A 22,977-nucleotide genomic window follows, 5' to 3' on the forward strand; every position below is an offset into this window, starting at 1 on the left:
GAGGATACATCTAATTTAAATATCTTAATTTAATTAGAATGATACATAATTTAAAAACTATAAAGCATACCATCAAACGTCTTGGCTTTTCAGCAAAAGCAAAGGGAAAAAGCTATCTCAGAATCTAGTAAATGTTAATTAAAACATTCTTTTATGTTCTTCAGCGCTCATGTTGTCATACTCTTTAGGGTTAGGTTTATTCAAGGTATTTTAAACTTTTTGGCTGCACTGTGAAGATCATTTTCAAATGGATTACTGCAGGTACACTGGAAAGCTACTCATTTTTATACATGAATCTTTTATCCAGATGCTTTACTTCATTCTTGTTTTTATTAGTTTTCCACTTACCATCTTGGAATTTTTAATTGTATCAGTAAGCAATAATTTTGTCTACTCCTTTTCGATACATTCGTCATTTCTTTTCTCTTTCTTACTGTATTTACTGGAATCAGCAAAATGATTACTCCGTCCCCCAACTCAAATGTACATTCCACGAGGGCAGGATTTTTTGTTTTCTTTGGATGACTCGGGCATCTAGAATACTGCCTGGCCACACAGCAGATACCAATTCAGATGGTCCCTAACCTATGAGGGTTTGAGCAATGATTTTTCAACTTTACAAGGAAACAAAAGGGATCTGCCTTCAGAGAAACCGTACCGGGAACTGTCACCTTTTCCCAGGCTAGCAGTGTGCATTAGGGCGCACTCTCATGACTCTGGGTGGTGGGAGCAGCTGCAGCTCCCACTGAGCCCCATGATCCTGAGGCTCAATAACCATCTCCACTCACACAACCACTGTTTTTCACTTCCAGTACAGTATTCAATAAATTACGTGAGACAGACCACACCCAGTTATAAAATAGGCTTCATGTCAGATGAACTTTCCCTACTGCAAGCTAACCTAGGTGCTCTGAGCACATTTAAGGCCAGCTAGGCGAATGTTCAGTAAGACAGGTGTGTTAACTGCATTTTTTCAGGACATAACCCCATTGTAAGTCAAAGACCTGTACGTGCCTTATTTAGTGGGAATACCTCTAAGGTTTCCTATTTCAAAATCTCTCATGGATTCACCATTTCCATATCCAAACGGAAGTTCCTACTATCCAGTGCAATGATTACATCTGTCCTAGCTGGCCTCCCAACTCCTGGGATCAGTACCCCACAAAAGTCCTGCACAGATCACTTGACTGGTTTCCTTAAACATACCTTTGTCCTTCACACATGCTATTTGCCTTACCTTTCCAGGAAGCCTCCCTGAAGCTCAGTCTCACCTGAACACAGAACGACACAGTCCTATAAAAGCCGCATGGTGCAACTTTTGGTGGTGAGCATTTGTGCCACTGGACTTCTTATCAGAATGTGACTAAAGCAAAGGGTGGCTTCTTTTTGGAAAATGCCTCCACAAATCCTTACCAATAATTTCAAGTGGACAGAGATCTTACTTATGGACCAAGGATCTCTGTAGTCGAAGAACCTGATGGATCCCTAGCTGTTTTACATACTACTTTTATTGATCTAACCCTGCGTTATCCAATGCAGTAACCATGTGTAGCGATTTATATTAAATTGGAACTGAATAAAACTCAGTTCTTTAGTCACACTAGCCACATTTCACATGCTGCACAGTCACATGTGGTCAAAGACACATGTTCCCATCCTCAGAGAACATCCCATCAGACATGCTGATCTAGAAGATAAATACTGTGACGACAACTAGTGCACAGATTACCATTTCCTCCCAAAACCCACACTCTCCACTCTTCCTGACTTGATTTAGGGGATACAATGGCCCCAGTTTAAAGACATTTCCCAGAGTTGCTAGAAGCTGGGTGTGATGATAGGATTAACTTCTTGGCAATGAGACGTGCTGGGCTTTCAGGAAGCCTGGTATGAGGAAGTTCCCAGCCGGGACCTTCTTGGGCCTTCCACTCTCTCTCCCCCTTCAGGCTGTGACATACACACAGCAGAAGAGAGGGTCTGAGGAGCCACATACAAGCACAGTGGGATGTAGAAGTTGTAGTTTCCGCCCTGGGCTGCTACCTGCGGCCTTCTGTGTGCAATGTGTCCTCTTGCTACTCAACCCGGGCCTGGCACAGGACTGTGGACACAATGGCCTGCTCACTTCAGAGCACAGGTGCTTACCTTCTGCATGTTGAGTCGTAGTTCTGATGTCCTTAGGGTTCCATCAGCAAACCTCAACTTATCAAGATTCATGACAGACTCTTCTCCAGCATTTGGTTTAATTGGAGGAACTTTATCTCCTTAAAAAATATACAAACAAAAAGCTAGAATTTAATGGCTTTTGGAAAATGTACCCGTAACCTGAGCCAATGTTCCACCCAAGCCACCCTTTGACTGAAGCACCACATATTGACTTGGGGCCGTAAACATATAAAGACAAAATTTCTGGCAAGGAGGAGGTATCCAGTAAGAAATCTTTGAACAAAACAGAAACTATTCTTAAGCTTAAAAATTAGATTTATGCAAAGACACCTTGCAGTATTACTCTACAGAAGGGAGAACTGGCACCTTCAGGTAGTGAGCAGTTTCCAACAATTCTGCCACCCCCACCCACCCCCGCCACCACGTGGTCCTCATTCAAAGACGAGGGAGGACCTGGTCTGGCACGTTGAAAAGTCTCTTGCTGATTCAGACCCTTATATCTGCTTACCCAAACCTCAAGATTTGCTCTTCTTGCTTTTCTAAAAAATAAAGATAAATGTTTTGAAGATTTTTTAAAGGTTTTTTTTGGGGGGGGGGGTAACATGTTTTGAAATGTATTTTTTTCAAGAGGTAAAAGGGGCAGAAGGTATGAAAAACAGGAAATAAAGGTTTGCAGGTAAAGTTGGGCTGCTCACAGCTGCTCTCTGCGAGGGGCCAGGGCACTGGTCTCTCATGTGACATGCCCCAATTTTAGGCTGGTTACGGTTTCTTCTTCTTCTTCTTCTTTTTATAATGTTTATTCATGTTTGAGAGACACAGAGTACAAGCGGAGTGGGGCGGGGGAGACACAGAATCCGAAGCAGGCTCCAGGCTCTGGGCTGTCAGCACAGAGCCTGACACGGGGCTCGAACCCCCAAACTGTTATATCATGACCTGAGCCGAAGTCGGACACAACTGACTGACCCACCCAGGTGCCCCTGGTTGTGGTTTCTTCTGCTTTTGTTTTTAACGTTTTTAAAAAGTGATCATTTACCAAAATTATTTTTCTTTAGGTGCATAGTTCTACAAATGTTGACACATGGTATGGATTCCTGTAACCATCATAATAGGATCCAGATTAGGGTTTAAACATTTTAATGTTTAAAATATTCGTATTTGGGAAAATATAGTGATGCTTTTCCTTTTCTTTTTGTTTTTAAAAGTTAAAGTATAATTATCATTTTTGGTGTAGAGTTTTGCACATTTTGCCTCACAGAGTCACACAAGCTCCACCATGAGCAGGACGGCAACCACCAAGCCGTGTTATTCCCTGGTTCTGTCTCCTCCAAGATGTTATGTAAATAAAGTTAGAGGTATGTATATAGCCTTTTAAGCTTGGGTCATACAACCTAATATGTTTTGAAATGCATTTGTGTTGTTGCATGTAAGAGTAATTTGTTCCTTTTTACTGCTAAGTTTAAAAAACTTTTTAAAACTGTATACTGATCCTTCAGATAGAAAAGTACAAGATATTCATTTTTTCTAACAATATTAAAAAAAAATTTTTTTTTTTTTGAGGGTGAGAGTGAGAGAGAGAGAGAGAGAGAGAGAGAGAATGAGTGTGTGCGTGAGCAAAGGAGCAGAGGGAGAGAATCCTGAGCAGGTTCCAAGCCCCTGATGTGGGGCTCAATCCCATGACCCTGGGATCAGAGTCAGATGCCCCGAAAGTAAAGATATTCTTACAAAACTTCCTTTTTCTCTTTTTCAAAGAAAAGAAACCTCGAATTTTCTGCTTTCCTCTGCGATCTGATTTCAGGCTTCACTGCTATAGTGAAATGAGCATTAGATTCGGTATCAGACCAGGCGGATTCAACTCCTGCCTCTGCAGCAAACACTGGGACAGGGCCCCACATCTGCCCTTCACAGCCTGGACTTGTAGTCAGAGCAAGGGAGAGGGTGTCTGAAAATACAACTGTCCTTCTCCTTACACGTATCTGCTAACTGCAGACGTAAAGGGGAGCACGGCATGGTACACTAAGGGCTGTGTTTAACTAATGGGATAGTAAGATTTTCACCAACTTAAAGTCCATACGAAAAGCTTTTGTGCAATAACAATAGCACAACTGATACTAAATAGTCACCGTCAATGAAGCGTAACGAGAAGAGTAGAGGCCTGGGGATCCCACAACACTTCCCTTGGGAACAGTGACTTCCCCTCACATGTTGTTCTGAGCAAATGGGCCAACACAATCTGCATGAAGACCCTCTGAATGTCAAAGCGACAGTAAGTGTCCTGTTCACAGCGGGACTCACCCTTCTAGCACATGGCATTTTTTCCTCAGCAGATTATTTTAACAGAAGAACGCAATCACTCACTTGAATCCACTGTATCAATGCAGGGACGGATATGACCCAATCCTCTGTTTTGTGTACATTACGTCCTCCCTTTCTGTTTTAATAGGGTATTTATATTTTGTTTTTAGAATCTAAATTACTTTTCCATAAGTACTGAAAACTACTCTATCGTCATACCTGTTTAAAATATTTCACTACAAATAAGTAATTTATATTGAGCAAGCAACTATGTGATAAACCTCCCCTTAAAATAACTCCCTAACAATGACTTTTCTAAGCAGAGCACAAGGACTATAGGACAGAATCTGACCAAAACCAGGTTACCTTCTTAATTGTTAAGACCCTCACCCAACCTGTGTCTAGTCTCAAGTCTATCACCATATAAATCTCTGATTGCTCTGTTTCCTCACTTATAGGGGGTAAAAAGAGACTACCCCCTCCATGATCACTAAACAAATTTCCAATTACAAATCAAGACATGGCAACCTCTTGCCTCCTGAAACAGCCTGGAGAAACACATACCGGGTCTGCAGGACTCCGCGATACTCAGGGCACATGCCCGACCAAAGACAACCAGATCCAAGAGTGAGTTTGCCCCAAGACGGTTGGCACCATGCACGGAGGCGCAGGCAGCCTCCCCACAGGCATACAGGCCGGGCACGATCTGATCCTGGCCATTCACATGCCTCAGAACCTGTGGAAGGAAGACTGAAGACTTAGGAGCAAAGTCTGCACAGGACTGCTTCCTGCGGCGGGGTGTCTGCATGCAGGGGCAGAGGGAGGAGGGCAGGTGAAGGCCAGATCTGCTCTCACCTACAGGGAACTCTCTGTGTCAGTCCAGTCTCCGCCCTCTGCACCCAGACACTCAGCCACCCCAGGCCAAGAGAGATCAAAGGATCCCATGTGGCAGCACCTGTGATTTTAATCCCACACCTACTGCTCACGAGAAACCTCACTCACCACCTCTAACTGATCCCCTACTCCCTCACTCTGACTCTGATTTCGAATGAAGGGAAGGGAGTAGGGCAGACTTGAGTTGCAACTCAGATGCTTCCAGCCTATTACTCATCTAGGAACGTAATCTCCAGTCACCTCGCCTAAGGACAGGCCAAAAAAGTCAAGAACCAAAAAGCTCTGGGTGAACTACAAACCCTCGAAGGTACTTGTTGTAAAGAGAATACAATTTACAAGGCTGCAGTAAAAGTAACAAGAGATCATACGGTAAAATAAATTATAAGCTGGGAAAAACAAGGATATTACATCTGTGACTGTCTACTATGGAGGGATCAGTAAGTTATCAGTAACTACTCATCGCTATGGAGTGAGAGTGAAAGCTGAAAGGTGGCCGAGCCCCCTGCCCTCTGGCAGCATCTACTCAAGGGAAGTGCAGCCTGTACAACACAGTGCCTTCTGAGGAAAACGTCGGTCTTCTCTGAGCTCGCAAGGGCACCTGTATCATTCCCGCCCTCTTTCCCACTGTGGAAGGGTCTTGGTTTGGTCACCTGCCCCTTGTAGTTGGTGGGAATGCCGCCCATGTTATAATGCACGGTGGGAAGGACGGGGATGGGCTCCTTGGTGACATCTACACCCGCGAAGATCATGGCCGTCTCCGAAATGCCAGGCAGCCGTATGGCCAGCTGCTCTGGGGGTAGGTGGTGCAACTGCAGGTAGACGTGATCTTTTTCAGGGCCGCAGCCTCTGGTGGAAAAGGACGTCACGGTGTGAGGCAAAAAACGGCAATTATAGAAAATGTGAGACTATGAGTTTCACATTTTTTTATGCTGTACAGAATTTCCCTTCACTTGTGGCCATCCATTCTTCACATCTCCTCCGAGCACCTGCTCTGTGACAGGGTAGACTGAATGTGGTAGGACGCAGCCAGAACATGGACAGGCTTCCAGCCCTCAATGAGCTCATACTCTAGCCTTAGGAAGTCACAATTAGCCGTTTTCCTTGGTAAATGCATTAGAAAGTCCTTTTAATGCAGACACTCCAAATATAAAATCTCTAGAAGTTATAACATCAAAGATACAAGGAAGATCACCATCGTGAAGCAGCACTGGCACTCAAGAGCCTGCACAGTGAAGGTCTCGAACGCATGTGGGTCCCCAAACAGCATCGAAGGCCCATATGCTAACTTAGGTTGTGGGCATGTGTGTCTTGCTCCCCCACACAGAGTGTCTGTCTCTATCATAACACTCATACACACAATTGATGTTCCACAGATTTGAGAGAGACTGAAGTCAAACCAGCTTAACTTCCCAAAATGTAGGTTTTTAGAGGGATATCATAAATTGACAAACAACCACCAGAGGGGAGGAGAGGTAGCCTACGCAGAGTTGGGTGGGGTAGGTGAGTTGCTAAAACTCACACAGAAGCCACACCAGCCCATGTGCACATGTAGACATGAATAGCAGCCACCCAAGAGAAAGGAGGGTGTGCATGTGTGTGTGTGCACTCAGACACCTTTGGATAGAATGACACAGACCTTCCTTCACGTATTTCCAGAGTCATGGACCGAGACACGACGTCTCTGGATGCCAGGTCCTTTGCAACCGGGGCATATCGCTCCATGAATCTTTCGCCTTGACTGTTAATGAGAATGCCTCCCTCTCCACGGCACCCTTCTGTAATGAGACAACCGGCACCATATATACCTGCAAAGAACCCAGTTAATTAGATGATTATAACCTAACAATTGCTAGGTCAATATTTCAAATGCAAATTTTTTTCCAATACATTTCTGGGGGTGGAAAGGAAAAGGGTATGCAAGGGGCATGTTGCTCACAACAGAATAAGACAAAGGACAGGTTAAGTAAGGAATAGTAGGAAGTTTTGACAACAAAAAGCACCAATGAAGCAGCAGTGAGGAGAAAGGGCAGCTAATGTAGTAACAACACAGCTTGGCTGAATATTCCAATTCCAACAGCTTTTCAGCTTTCAGCACAACCAAGCATGAGTTAAATATCTCAGGTTTTCTTTTAATTGTAGAATGTTCTTTTGTAGCATGAAATTGTGACTAGGTAAGAAAAACCAGCTTGGAAAATTCGTATCTAAAAATTGGTTAATGGGGCGCCTGGGTGGCTTAGTCGGTTGAGTGTCCGACTTTGGCTCAGGTCATGATCTCACAGTCTATGGGTTCGAGCCCTGCATTGGGCTCTGTGCCGACAGCTCAGAGCCTGGAGCCTGCTTCCGATTCTGTGTCTCCCTCTCTCTGCCCCTCCCCGACTCATGCTCTGTCTCCCTCTGTCTCTTGAAAATAAAAATAAAAACTTAAAAAAAAAATAAAAAAATAAAAACTGGTTAACAACAGCAATAATTACCACTGTTCATACTTATACTGTACTTGCTGTATACAACTCTAAGTTTTGTAACAACCCCAGAAAATATCCCTATTTTCAGAGAGAGCAATGATAGCTTAGGAACTTGTCAGTGTTCTGCAGCTGGGAAGGCAGAGCCAAATGCACACCTGGCAACTAGGCAGCTCTGTGCCCTTAATCTCACTGTCCCTTCAATAAGGAATGCCAAGCACCTGAATTTTAACAAGGAGACAAACACCTACGTCAATGTCACCTGAAAGTTAAAACTGTCATTACCACACCAGAAGAGTTTTCTTGCTTTAAGAACAAGAAAGCAGGGGCACCTGAGTGGCTCAGTTGGTTAAGCATCTGACTTCAGTTCAGGTCATGACCTCACGGTTGGTGAGGTCGAGCCCCAGTCAGGCTCTGTGCTGACAGCTCAGGGCCTGGAGCCTGCTTCAGATTCTGTGTCTCTCTCTGTGCCCCTCCCCTGCTCACACTGTCTCTTTCTCTCAAAAATAAACAAACTTTTAAAAGAAAAAAAAAAAAAAAAAAAAAAAAAAGAACAAGAATTTCCTGGAGCACCTGGGTGGCTCAGTCGATTGTGTTTTGACTCTTGATTTTGGCTCAGGTCATGATCTCACAGTTTGGGAGACAGAGCCCCAAGTCAGGTTCCATGCTGACAGGACGGAGCCTGCTTGGGATTCTCTCTCTCCTGGTCTCTCTGTTCCTCTCCCGCTCACATGTTCTCTCTCAAAATAAATAAGTAAACTTTAAAACAAAACAAAAACCCCCAAAACCAGTACTAAAAAACTACCTAGGGGCGCCTGGGTGGCGCAGTCGGTTAAGCGTCCGACTTCAGCCAGGTCACGATCTCGCGGTCCGGGAGTTCGAGCCCCGCGTCGGGCTCTGGGCTGATGGCTCAGAGCCTGGAGCCTGTTTCCGATTCTGTGTCTCCCTCTCTCTCTGCCCCTCCCCCGTTCATGCTCTGTCTCTCTCTGTCCCAAAAATAAATAAACGTTGAAAAAAAAAAAAATTAAAACTACCTAAAACATTTTTTACTTTTTATCCCTGCCAGGGATCAGAAAAAATATACTGACAGAGCAAAGAGAAAACCCAGGTCTGGTTCTTTAGCATGGTGGGAGGCTACTTCCACAAAGCGTGGTGTCCCCTCAGTTGACAGGTCAGAAAAGCAACTAGAAACAAAGTCCAGAATGAGACTTGCCTGTCCCAAGAGGCAGATCTCTCTCTCCGGTTCCTATCTGAATAACGAACTCTCTCAATTCTGCACCTGCAGCCTAGACCTCCCGTCTGAACTCCACATTTGCACACTCAACTGTCTGAGGACGCAAGATGAGCTCCATGTGCCCACAACTGGCACCATAGTCATTAACATGTCAGGGGGCCGCATCTGCCATAGCTCGTCCCGACTTTATACTCTACTGGACAGCCTGATGTTTTCCCTGTAACACTGGAATCTGCCCATGCCACAACTCTGATCAACAGCTCTCGGGACATTCACTCAGGAAACACTGATGAGGTCCTACTATGTGCCAGGCACTGTGAACTGCAGCACCTGTCCCCACCTCCGGGAGCTGACAATCGAGTTGGGGAGAGGGACACTGAACAGTCTTTACATAAAGCTCCAGCTTTACGACTGGAGCAGGTATCGCCAAGGCAAGGTGGTGGCCTAAACTGCCTTGGGAGAAATGGAAAAAACTTCCTTGAGCAAATGACAAGCTGGGCTCTGAGAATGTGCTAGTGTGTGGGACTACAGAGGGGCATCGAGAGGTATGAGAGTCCTGACCCCATGAAAATGGTCCCGTCCTACCTGTGGGGTGAAACTGAACGAACTCCAAGTCCTGGCAGGGAAGGCCTGCCCTGGTGACCATGGCGGTGCCGTCACCGGTGCTGGTGTGGGCAGATGTGCAGCTGAAGTAGGTGCGCCCGTAGCCTCTGGAAAACAGACGGGCCAGCAGAGAGAAAGCAGTGACACATGGCGTCCAGTCAGGATCGCCTTTCTAGTGGCACCAGAGTGGACAGAGCAGCCTGCAGCACCGTGACAGGTGCTGTCTGCACGCGCTACCCTGGGCAACTGGGGCGGGAGCCTGGGAGACGGAGGAGGCACTCTCGTTTATACTTCAAGGCACTTTCATGCTATCTGAACGACCTCCCTGAGAAGCGTGTGCTGCTTTAATGCTGAAATTTTTGCTTTTTATGGACTCACTCTTGTAAAGGGTTAAAATAACGGACTGACAATGTAAGAAATGTAATTTAGTTTCATCATGTGAACAAACAGCACTTATCTACACCAGAAATCAGTATAAACACAGTGTCCACTAAAGCAAAAGACAGGTTAAGCCAGGAAGTGTCATGTGACTCTCCAGACCCGTTTCCTCAAGGGTCCTCTCAGGTGCAAACTGAAGACAGATACTTCCTCACCCACCTGAGGCAGGTGCTATGATTGTCCCCTTTGGAGACATGGAACTGAGACTGGCAAAGCTTATTATGCTCCTGGGTTAGGTCACTGCCTCCATTTTTTTTAAGAAACTCGGAGACCCAACTTTCCTACAGAAAAACTAAATACAAGTTAGACTCCTACCCAGTAGCTACAACAGTGTTCTTTGCTCTTATGCGATGGATGGACCCGTCTTCTATGCACAGCGCAATAACACCACGACATTCTCCATTTTCCATCAGGAGATCCAAGGCAAAATACTCTACAAAATAGCTGGTATCATATCGCAGAGACTAAAAAACATGAAAGAAAAAAGAATCCCACAGTTTCAATTGCATTTAGGGTGTTAAACTAACATTTCAGCAACACTGCTCATATGAACAAGTTAAGGGCTCTGATGTGGTGTGTAACAAATGGACAGGGTAAACCCTGGGTTGCAAAAGAAGCCACAGACTTTACTTGCATCAACCATATGCCGATGCTGTTGTGGATCAACACGAAAGGTACCCTGCTCTCAGCTGTATGATCAGATCAGTCCGTAAGGACATACACATGTCATGCATGTCAGAGAAGATGCTGTAGCTGCTCACTAAACATGAAGGGCTCTCACAAAACCACAAGCTCCCAACATGACACAGTATGCTGCAGGATGGGCAGATCCTGTCACACGTGTGTCAATGCACTCAGCCGAAGCTGCCACCAGGGTCCTAACATTTGCACATCAAGAATCTGTCCCCATTTGAGAGCAAGAATTCAGAATACTGAATATTATGAATCAGAGTTATTCCAAATATTGATTACTTGGCTATGCCAAAGTAGGCCCTGATTATCCAGTAACTACTGTCCCCCAAACCTTAGTCCAGTTTGAACACTTAAGTATTAAATCAATTAGTTCAGGAACTCAGAGGTGCTGAGTCCTCAAATACTTGCTCTGTTCTTATACTTTCAGTATGGCAGATCAATTTAATTTTCTAAAATAGACACTTTCGGGGCGCCTGGGTGGCGCAGTCGGTTAAGCGTCCGACTTCAGCCAGGTCACGATCTCGCGGTCCGGGAGTTCGAGCCCCGCGTCGGGCTCTGGGCTGATGGCTCAGAGCCTGGAGCCTGTTTCCGATTCTGTGTCTCCCTCTCTCTCTGCCCCTTCCCCGTTCATGCTCTGTCTCTCTCTGTCCCAAAAATAAATAAACGTTGAAAAAAAAATAAAATAGACACTTTCAAATTAACAATTAACAAATATACATCCTGCCATGTTAGTCTGCTGTTTATTAAGCAACCCCAGGGCTGACATGCTGACCTTCTGACCTGTCCCAGAGTGGCCTGTTTCCAGCTCATCACCACATGCCTGGCCTAACCAGACCATGTCCTGTCACCCCACGCACCCAGGGTGGCCTCACCCTTCCATACAACGTGTGCAGCAGCGAGTGGCCAGTGCGGTCAGCCACACAGCAGCACCGATGGGCCTGCCCGCCTTTCCCAAACTTGAGGCTCTGTCCACCAAAAGCGCGCTGGTAGATCCTCCCATCTTCAGTTCTGCTGAATGGCATGCCATAATTCTCCAGCTGTGAAATATGAAAACAAACACCTAGGACCTTGAAGGAATCGGGATATTCATCGCTAATTTACACTACACAATTTCAACATAAACCTGTAAACCCAAACCAATACCTTCTAGGAAAATTTCAACACTTCAGGAAAAGAGAAAAACTTTGTTATTAAATGAACTGAATGGTTAATGATAGGAAAGATTTCCCTTGTTACATCAACTCGTTACCATTCCTTGGGCTGACCACATTTGCCTCGACCTCTCTTTTCTACCAGAAACAGACCATGCAAGGACAGTACCTCTACCACGGAAGCAGGGGCCTGCTCTGTCATGTAGTGGATGGCATCCTGGTCCCCCAGCCAGTCGGAGCCTTTCACAGTGTCGTAGAAGTGCCACCTCCAGTTGTCCTCCTCCATGTTCCCCAGAGCAGCATTGATCCCTCCCTGTAAACACAGGGCAGACTTACAAGCTACAAAAGGGAACCCTGGACCTTCCAGGCCCATCCCCCTTCCACCCACTGCCCAAAACTGGATTCAGAGAAAGCCAACTAATTTTGACAACGACGGCATGTGAGGGACCCGACTGCAGTCCGGTTGGTTACAGGACTGTCCTGAGCAGGGAGAGGCATGACAGATGCCAAATCTTACCTCCCCCAGCCTCAGTGCCCTTACCCATGAAGGGACATGAAGCTGAACTCGAGAGCCATCTGGAGGGTTAAGTGAGGTTTTATGTGCAATGCTCGTCACCTCCAAACCTGGCACATAAAAGGTACTGAGCAAATCTATCTGGGATAATTTTATGACAAAATGTTCCCAGTGGCATTTATGGACATGTGTTAAAGAAGTACTTACTGTCAAGGAATAAACTCTAAACTCAGAGTCACATTCTCTACCGTGTCTGTCTCTCAGAGTCACAGAAAATGGCAGTACAGGGACAAATGTAACACTCACACTTTCCCTCCCCAACTTAAAACCGGATTACTCATCTCTTTTTGAGAGGAAAAGGCACATTTTCTGACTTCCCTCTTTTTTGCAAATGTTCCTCAATCAAGCTTCTGAGTCAAGCAGACCCATGCAGGGATTCTTTTCCCGCTTGGTGCTGCTGTGCCTCAGCTTCCCATTATGTTTCAGTTACCAAGAAAAGAGTCACCAGCACAAAGCCAGGAACCCTAACAAGACAAGCAGCAAAAGTCACAAGTTATTTCCTCCTCCTTCTCCGACCCCACCGATTGTAAACCCAAACACAGTCCTAGTAAAAACTGTTAAGTACCAGAGTAGTAGCAGAAGAAAGAAACCTAGTTTAAAATAACACTAAATACTTGGCCCAGTGCACATGTCCATGCTATTATTTTATTGCTACTATTAGTAAGAATCAGGGCCACAGACAGCTGGTCTTCCAGGAGTCCCAAGAAATACAATTTTGTTTTTCTAAAGTAATCTCAGGGCGCCTCAGTGGCTCAGTCGGTTGAGTGTCCAACTTGATCTCAGCTCAGGTCTTGATCTCAGGGTCGAGAGTTCAAGCCCCATGCTGGGCTTCACGCTGGGCTTCATGCTGGGCACAGAGCCTACTCAAAGAAAAATAAAAAGCAATCTCTATACCCAACCCAGGGCTCTAATTCACGACTCTGAGATCAAGAGTTGCACGCTCTACTGACTGAGCCAGCCATGTGCCCCCCGCCAGGAGTACACTTTAGACTTGCCCAGTCCCCACCTGTCTTATCCCCCCAATTAAACCTTACTTTCTCCAACCAGCATTCAAGTTAAGCTATCCATTTCTTACTTTTTATTGTTTTAATATTGCACTATCTGAATATACTATTATTTCTCATTATTTAGACTTATGTTTACATCCATTTTTCCTTTTAGACACAATGTAATCTTCAAAAGTACGTGTTATTTCTCAGTTTATAACACATAGTTTTAGAACAAAGTATCTGTGTAGCTAAGTGCCTGAAGAATGTTGCTGCATACTGAATACAGGCTACAACAGTAATTAGGGTGGCTTTTACTGGTTCCTGGAAAGTTACCCCACACTCTGCTATCTCTATGAGGAAATATGTTCCAAATACTGGAAAAAAACAGTTCAATTCATTCCAGTTTTGGAATACTACCTGTATACAACCTGCGTACCACCTACAGTGTGCCGGGAAAGAAAACAAAATTATAACATCACTGTGTACTTTTTCATCTTACTTTTATCCTCTTCCCTAAATTTTGAGCATTTAAAGGCCAATGTTCTCCTGTCCTGCACATTCATGCCACCAGCAAAGCTCATCATCATCATACTTAACGAGGCCCACGCCAAGGATGCAGCAGGGCCAAGAGAATCAGTCCAGAGATAGGCTCATTTTAGATTGGGAGAGTACAGTGAAGACAAACTATGATGGGGGCCAGAGGATTAGGTGGGTGCTCAGAGAAGACGTGAGTGTCACTGGAGCAGCAGAGCGATAAGAGGCCCTAGGAGTGACTCCAGCAGTGGGGGTGGAGGCAGTGTGGGAACACACTCCCAAGGCGAGTAAGCCAGGTGGGTGCAAGGAGCAGAAAGAGACAGGAACACGGCTGGCGTGCAGTGAGAAGGCCTGTGGCAGAAGACTGAGCACTGCTGTGCAGGCGCCAAAACCATTAAGGGGGCCCCTTTCTCTTACCTGGGCTGCAACGGTGTGTGATCTCGTAGGAAAGAGCTTTGTGACGCAGGCCGTGTTAAACCCTGCCTCGGAAAGGCCAAACGCAGCTCGCAAGCCTGCCCCTCCAGCGCCTACCACCACCGCATCAAATTCATGGTCCACTACTGGGTATTGCGTAGAAATCTGGAAAGGAACAATTCACCTGTCAACCACCCATTTACCTATGCCACACATTGGGACGGTGGGTGCAGTGCAAGAGCTCAGACAAAATGGAAGAAGCGATAAAAGAGCAACCACAGCAGAGGGGCCTCCACCCTGTGCCAGGACCCAGAGTGTGTGGCTGGCACACCCCACACTGACAGGACCGAAACACAGACCCGACGAAGAGGGAGCACGCATCCTAGCACCTGGGACACCCACCATGAAGTGAAATGTTGAAAACAGGAGGTACAGCCTCAAAGCAGGGAACCGTGGAAGCAAAGGAAAGCAACGACACAAATCAAAATATTAGTTCTAAATACGGCTTTCCTACTCCATTATCCTTTCTGTTCATCTTCTTCCGTTGACAGCCATATATTCATACACATGCTTGTGTGAATCTAAGCTCATAATGCAGTATATAGATCATGATTCTCCACCTGTGGTCAGCAAGTTTCTCAAGAAAAGGTTAATTTTTTTTTTAATGTTTATTTATTTCTTGAAGGAGAGAGAGACAGAGTGCAAGCAGGGGAGGGACAGAGAGAGAGAGGGAGACACAGAATCGAAAGCTGTCAGCACAGAGCCTGATGCGGGGCTCCAACTCCCAAACCGCGAGATCATGAACTGAGCTGAAGTCGGATGCTTAACCGACTGAGCCGCCCAGGTACCCCAATATGTTGTTTTAATTAGGTAGGCGCATTCTGATTCATCTGGGCAACTGCCTCAGCACTGAGGACCACCACCCGGTTTCAGGACCATGTTTGTGTTGGACTGAGAAGGTGCCAACTAGTATTCAGTAACTATTGTGAGCTTGTGAGAAAAGAATTTGTAAACAAATTTTAGTGCCTTCAGCAGAGGACAGAACAGACCCAGTAAACACCAAGAGCCTACACACAAGTGGCTTCAGGGTCCTATGTCATCTGTCACAATGAATAATGTTCAGTGGTCACTGGTATTTTATTATTTTGCTGCTTTAAATTTTAATCTGGTTTATAGATACTTAAGAACCATAAGCAAAAAATGTTAGTAACTATGCTTACATTTGTACTACAGTTAAGTGCTATACACTAAAAATAATTAGAGCATTATTGGAACCAGAATGTTTTCCTTTAAATAAGACCTGTGTATTACTCCAATATATTGAAGACTGGCATAGATCATTATTCCTCTGAGACAAGCATATCATTTATAAGGGAACAAAAAGTTGTAAACTTACTGAATCTGAAACTTTAGCTGAAGACCTCTTATTCCCATCAATAGTGAAGTGAAAACCGCAGGTGCCTGCCTGCCATGTCGCGGGCCACTGCTGAGACAGAGATGGAGAGATGGAGAGCACTTAAGTGTCTTAGAAGAATAACAAATCATCAAAATTTCCCAAGTCATTAACCTTTTTATGTATCCAGCTGCTCCTTCACCTAGACAGCTCACCTGGGGTCCTCTACTTAACCCTGAAGGGTAGAGGCGGACTAAGGACCCAGGGCAGGCCCAAGTGGCAAGGAGTTGGCACTCCAAGAAAAGCTCTTCTAGATGAAGCTTGTCTCCAAGCAGGACACTCACAGACTCAGCAGGAAATGAAAAGGACACAATGTCACGATAATTTCTTAATTTATGGTTTTTAGCGGACAATGGGAAACCCATCCATGTTGTGAAAGTGGTAGCTGACAATGAAGCACTTTTACTGGATCCATCATGACCCTCTTCACACTATAGCACCACACGTCTGCAAGGTTTTGTGGTTCACTGGAAAAGGCCTGGGACAGTGTATTGGGAGATCCATCTTCTACAAGAGGCTCTACTGCTTACCCTGACACTGGGTACCAGTGGGACCAACCCTTCACTGTGAATGTGAAGACTCCAGGCCTAGAGATGCTCCTGCTTCACCACTCTCCACACCTGCGCTGGGCTGTAGCCACATCCCCTCTCCTCTGTCATACTCCAGGGTGCTGTTCCCTGTCTGAACACTTGTCCCTGGCCATTCCCTGGCTAATCTCTACAACTCTCCAAGTTTTGGCTTAAATGTTCCACCCTATGAACATTTACTCAAGAAAATTGGTATTAATGAAATCACAGCCCAGCCTGAGAGGCCATCTTCTTTATATGAAAACCAACTTATAAGGCATGTCTTTCTGTTCTACTGACTGCATTTTAGAGGGCTACTGATAAAATGAAGTCTTAGCAATTTCATGAACAGTTTTAGGAACTAGGTATGTTTAACAATGACAAAGGGGATATGAGAGATGTCTTCGAGTATTCTGCAGTTTGGAAGAGATGCTATTTATTCTGTGGGGTAAAAAAATTATTCTGTAGGACAAACAAGTGGAGAAGTCAGGGAGGAGAATTTGGCAAAATACAAAATGAACTCTGAGTGGTTTTGAACAGAAGGACTTTCTTTGAAGATTAATGGCCTCAGGCCAGGCTGGAGGGCTTGGCCGCTTGCAAATGGAGCAAATGGAGCAGGTGGCTCCAACCTCCAGACTTTCTTTAGCATTTAGGGGCACCTGAGTGGCTCAGTCAGTTAGGCAACTGACTCTTGGTTTTGGCTCAGGTCATGATCTCACAGTTCATGAGTTCTAGGCCTGCATCTGGGCTCTGTGCTGACAGTGCAGAGCCTGCTTGGGATGCTCACTCTCTCCCTCTCTCTCTCTGCCCCTCCCCACCTCTCTCTCTCTCTCAAGAATAACTTAAAAATATTTTTTTAGACTTTCTTAAGCACTGAGACCAAATGATGCCTGCCACAAATAGTTGACTTTATGCTAACAGTTCCAATTACAAAGAAGTTTCTTGAATTTCTAAGTAGATCTGAACTGATAAATGCAATATTCTTGAATTCTCCAATTTCAACTTTAAGTATATATGTATTTTTTAATGTTTATTTATTTTTGAGAAAGAGAGAGCACAAGCCAGGGAGGGGCAGAGAGAGAGGGAGACACAGAATCTGAAGCAGACTCCAGGCTCTTAGATGTCAGCACAGAACCCAACACAGGGCTCGAACTCATGGACCACAAGACCATGACGTGGGCTAAAGTCAGATGCTTAACTGACTAAGCCACCCAAGCGCCCCTAAGTACTTTTGTTTTTATTGACACAAGTCAACTTTTTGTCCAGTAAACGAATTTAAAAACTTAAAAAGAATATTCTTCTGCTTTAGTATAATTTTTAAATGGTAAAAATCACATCTTAACAAAGAACCAAGTCAGCAAAATAACAAATGTTCATGAAATTTTAATAAAGTACAAGATAAAGGTAATAGTTCCAAAAAAGAACAGTACATTTTACAATACCAAATTGAAATCAAAATAGAAACAGAGAGCCTGTCCCAGCCCCACCACCAACCAAGTGGGAAGGCAAGCCAAGAACACCATGCAACTGTCCCACCTCATCTCTCTCAGAGCGACCTACTGGCTCCACAGCACATCTCTGAGTAATGAAGAAAACTTGAAATTGTTTGGGAATTCCAACAATCCAAATGGCCACATGCACAATTATAAAGTTGTGGTGACAGTACATGGAGAGATTGATCCTATTACAGGAATAGTTATGAAAGTGACTGACCTCAAAGAGTATATGGAGGAGGCAATTATGGAGCCCCTTGATCATAAGAATCTGCATTTGAACATTCTGTACTTTGCAGATGTTGTAAGCATGACAGAAAAAGTAGCTGTATATATTTGGGAAAACCTCCAGAAATTTCTTCCTCTGGGAGTTCTTTTTAAAAGTATATGGGGGTGCCTGGGTGGCTCAGTCAGATAAGCATCTGACTTCGGCTCAGGTCATGATATCACGGTTCATGGGTTCAAGCCCTGTGTCGGGCTCTGTGCTGACAGCTCAGAGCCTGGAGCCTGCTTAGGATTCTGTGCCTCCCTCTCTCTCTGTCCCTCCCCCGTTCGCACTGGATCTGTCTCTCAAAAATAAAACAAACATTAAAAATAAGATTAAAAAAAAATAAAAGTATATGAAATTGACAATAATATTGTAGTCTATAAAGGAAGATAGCTTTTAGGGGTTAATACTGCAGAAAGATTAATTTCTTTCCATATTTGAAAAAAAGGTCTTTATCTCCTTGGACTGTTAAGAAGTCATCACATAATTGTTACACCTCCAATTGTGCTCTGGAGTGCCTGATTTATTGAAATCATTGTGTGTAAGACCCATTGTGAATTCTAAACGATTTTAAAATCAAACTTGTAAAACAACCTAAGTACCATTTAGAGTCTTTTATCTATAGATTAAAAATTCCTTCATTTTCAGTAAAATGTTGTGATGTGGAATAGAAAGGTAAAACACATGAATTTTTGTTTTTCCATTAGCTCGTATTTAGTATTCATCTTTTACGAATGGTCAAAAATGTTTTTAAGACTTACAGTAGGAGAAACTTAAAAAACAAAACAAAACCAAAAACAGGACCACACAATCCAGAAACACAGAAGACAGACACTTCTTCCTTAATTACATCTTGGGTGTGCTAAAGGCACAAGTTTATTCAGTGAAAGTGAGACACACAAATCCCCACAGGCGATTCGTTGTAGGTGGATGTACCAGGATTGATGGAAATAGTGCTTTGGTGCACGTGCAGTTTTGCATAACTTGTTAAAGTATGAAATGCTAATGAGGAATAGCACATTCATTGAACATTTGTTGGAATATGAGTAAACTATTTATTATGTATATTTGTCTATGTTTCCAGATTTTATGGCCACCTGAACAATTTTAATTCAGAAAACTGAAGAATAATCACATATTAAATCCTATAAAAATAATCAACATGAAAAGGACATATTATACTGTAAAGCGTCTTTTATATAGTTTTTCCTAATTGATCCCATTTTTGTTCTGATCATTAAACTTACCTGCTTAAGTTGAACTGTAAAAAAGTAAAACAGTAACAGTGAGATTCCCTAAGTATTTATTTCTTCTTTCTAGGATGTTCATGTTAAATAAAGATAGACACACACGGCCATCTCAAACACTGGCAACACTGGCAGCTGTTATAATTGAAATCTTTAACAAATTATCATACTATCTCCCTGTGGAAAATAGAATACTAGCTTTTTATCTAAATCGGATTTGAGGAGCAATTTTAGAATCTGGAGAGCCCAAAATTAACCCAATTTGTCTATAAATAAAACTATTTAACATTTTTTGAAGTAAAACTATCAAACATTTTCCAACAGGGAAACGTAAAGAAGCTTGAGGAAATCTGCCTTGGAGGCAGAATTAAAAGAAACAGAGCTTTTAATGACATGAAAGCACAAGCGAATGACTTAAATGGTAAAAGGGAGAAAACTGAAGAGAAGGGCAGAGATATTGAAACCCTTAATCTAGCGAAGTACGGGTCCCCATCTGATAGCATTCACCTATGAATTGCAGACAAGAAACTATTTGTAAGTACAATCTGTATAATAAGAAAAGCAGCCCATAAAGGCTCTGAAAGTGCCTTGGAAGGCCATGGGAAGAACTGAGGATGGGGGAAGATGGTTTAAGTGAACTGAGTCCTCATTCAGAGCCACAAGTCAAAGTCCAAAATGGATGAAAATAAGCCTGCACATTAGCTAGAGACATGGAGGTAAACATCAGCGGCCAATAACAGAAACAATTCAGAAGTGATTTCACTGGGGAACAAGTCTGAGGTTAGGAGAGGGTCTCAATCCTTTCCATTTATAAAGCCTCTGTATTCCTTGACTTTTTTTTTTTTTATAACTATGCGTAATTATTTTCATTAGAAGTTTAAAGGTTTTTAAAACAGGGATGCTTAGAATACAATTCACAAGATTATCGAGCACAGGCTGTAGGTGTAGGTCCTGGCTAGAATGATCACCACACCAGGGCGTCACAGGCTACCTCACGGAACCCTCCTGAAAGAGAAATGGAGTCTATCCAGGGTCTGAACTCTGGTCTGCCTGGCTGGCACCAGATTCAGTACATTCCCCCTAGGTAAGGAGCCTTAGGAAAAATCTCTGGGACTCCAAAATAAGATGCATATCCAGATTACATATCAAAACCAAGCCACAATTTTTCCAGTGAACCAGGAAAAACATCCCACAGAATGCAGAAATGAATGCCACAGTGGTATAATTACCCCAAAAAGGAAAACAAAAAAGGTTACCACAATGGCCTAAATAATGTAATTCTAGATACATCATTAAACCAAATTCAAAACAATACATTCAAAGAAAAGAAACTGACTTACTCTAGAACAGTACTTTGGATATCCATGTTAAAGAATTTGAAAAATCTCATCTGAAGCAATTAACCAGCAACTATTTAAGGACCTTGCTTTTACTTTTCCTTTCAATACACCAGAACAGTCTGCAAATTATGTCAGTGCATTAAGATAACTAAAAATGAAACCAACGCAAAATAGGTTTGATGATTTTGCAACTTGAAAGCAGCTCTAAATATAAACTGCCTTGGAAACACCAGAGAATTGAACAAAATGAAATCAAGAAAAATTCTCTGTGGATTTTATTCAAATTACCCTCATCATCTACTCTCCGTGCACATTTCTCAGCTGGTGATCATACATTTTGTTGTTGTTGTTCTAAGTTGATGCTTTTGTTTTTGCCAATCTTAAATTCCACTACATATATTGCTTGGGGGCAGAATTAATTTCCACAGGAAAAGCTATCTTCATCAAGATAAAAAGAAGGGTAAATGCTGCCAGCTAATAGTTGATTCAACCAAGACAACTTCCAATCAAGCCAATACAAAAGTACAGGTTTACACACTCTGACCAGTGGTGCTCAGAATCTTATTCTCACTTACAGCTAAGAGCTCAGAGCTAGAATTCTAGTCCAGTTTACATCAAGGACAACAAGGTCATAAACAAAGGGCAGGCAGGTGGTCAAGGGAGTTCCACAGACTGGAGGGGTCTTAGTCTGCACAAGAACGCTGGGGTGACCGAGGACACACATGTTTAGCTCTTCTCCCAGCACCACCAGTTACTGGTCACTGCACTTAACAAGCAGGAGGCACTAAGAAGTCTGCTCACGTTTGCCGAAGAATACCCCACTGCCCATCCAGCTTGTGGACTTAGAGCCCAAGATGGGTGGGGTGTGGAGAGTGGGGACCTCTGCTCAGGAAGCATCAACCACAGCAGCACGAGAAAGCATTTAAAACGTTCTCTGGCATTGGCAGGATGGCGGAGTTAACCTTCTCACATTTAACTTAATTTTTAGTATCTGTATTTCAAAATGGAGAAAATTGCAGGTATAATTACAGGCATAACTCCAGTCAATACTGTTGAATGCCTCGGTTCCCACTGGCATTTTCACTCTGTAATTACATTACTAAGTAGGTGGGCAAGCGGATCATATAAAAGAACCCAAACAACAACCCCTCCAAGTTTAGTGTGCTGAAATAAAACCTGAAAAGGTAGATCCTGAAGACGTAACTGTAAGGAGTACATCTGACACAATCCGGTAAGCAAGGGCTCCAGAAAGCACAACCCAGACGGTCATCCACGACTGACCGGAGTCCGGGCAGACAACGCACGGGAAATCAGACTTCCCGGCGCCGTCGCCCGAACGTGGTCTGCGATCAGAGTGCTGACGTTCTTCGCCTGGTTTTCTAATGTGCGCAAAAGGCCACCATACAAAACCCAAAATGAAGGTCCAAAAGTTGCCAGATCCCGGTATGAAACACGGGTCTTCGCTTTCCCCGAAGAAGCGCGGTTTTGCAAACAGTTGCCAGGCAAGCGCCAGCGCCGGTGTCAGACGTGCCTCCCACCTACCCTGCCTGGGGCGGGAGGGCCGAGCCCGGCCGGGTCCTCGGGGCTGCTGGCACCCGACGGACCGTCCCCAGGGCGATCGGCACAGCGCCCGGCCGGCGCGCGCCTGCGGTTGCCGGCCCGCCTCCGCCGGAGATCTAAGGGCGCTTTTGGATTCAGAGGCCCGGGGCACCCACGGGCCGCCACCTGTCAGGGTGACCTCGGGCAAACACGCCTCCCCACGCGCCGAAGGCTGGGGCGGGGGCGACCTTAGTACTCTGGGGAAGGGTCCCCGGGGACGGCAAGCGGGGTCATGACCTTCACCCGGACGCGACTCGCTGGCTTCAGAAGGAGTCCCGCGGCCCTCCGGGTCGGCCCCACCCCTTCGGGCGGCCTACTCACCGCATCCTCCCCCAGACCCTCGCGACCCCGTCCCGGTCCGGCGCCGGGGGGACTCGGCGTCCGCTCCGCCCCGTGGGAAGTCCTGCCCCTCCTCGGCTCCCCGCGCCCTGCCCGCCCCACGGCGCCGACTCACCGCCCTAGTCAGTGCCAGGCGCCGGGCGCCCAGCAGCCGCGACACCACCCGGACCCCCGACATGTCTGCCTTACACGGTGCTGTCCCACCAACCCCCGCGCCAGACTGCGCCTGCGCAC

At 44.8% G+C, this 22,977-nt stretch overlaps 1 protein-coding gene across 3 annotated transcripts in view; it reads right to left on the reverse strand.

Annotated features, from left to right (window-relative positions):
• Nucleotides 1-22,969, reverse strand: part of SDHA (succinate dehydrogenase complex flavoprotein subunit A) — a 30,301-nt gene extending 7,332 nt beyond the window's left edge. The window contains exons 1-11 of one of the 3 annotated variants that reach the window (XM_045443614.1): nucleotides 22,859-22,969; nucleotides 15,835-15,924; nucleotides 14,442-14,603; nucleotides 12,097-12,240; nucleotides 11,649-11,813; nucleotides 10,399-10,547; nucleotides 9,628-9,752; nucleotides 6,986-7,154; nucleotides 6,000-6,195; nucleotides 5,020-5,191; nucleotides 2,143-2,261 (exon numbers count right to left, since the gene is read on the reverse strand). In XM_045443614.1, the coding sequence (XP_045299570.1) occupies nucleotides 2,143-2,261; nucleotides 5,020-5,191; nucleotides 6,000-6,195; nucleotides 6,986-7,154; nucleotides 9,628-9,752; nucleotides 10,399-10,547; nucleotides 11,649-11,813; nucleotides 12,097-12,240; nucleotides 14,442-14,603; nucleotides 15,835-15,924; nucleotides 22,859-22,921 (1,554 nt within the window). In that variant the 5' untranslated portion in view covers nucleotides 22,922-22,969. The remainder of the gene's footprint in view (nucleotides 1-2,142; nucleotides 2,262-5,019; nucleotides 5,192-5,999; nucleotides 6,196-6,985; nucleotides 7,155-9,627; nucleotides 9,753-10,398; nucleotides 10,548-11,648; nucleotides 11,814-12,096; nucleotides 12,241-14,441; nucleotides 14,604-15,834; nucleotides 15,925-22,858) is intronic. The other 2 variants (XM_045443615.1, XM_045443616.1) reach the window with 2 other exon arrangements.
• Nucleotides 22,970-22,977: the final 8 nt, after the last annotated feature.

The sequence above is a fragment of the Leopardus geoffroyi genome, chromosome A1 (genome assembly GCF_018350155.1).
Source record: "Leopardus geoffroyi isolate Oge1 chromosome A1, O.geoffroyi_Oge1_pat1.0, whole genome shotgun sequence".
Classification (NCBI taxonomy): Eukaryota; Metazoa; Chordata; class Mammalia; order Carnivora; family Felidae; genus Leopardus; species Leopardus geoffroyi.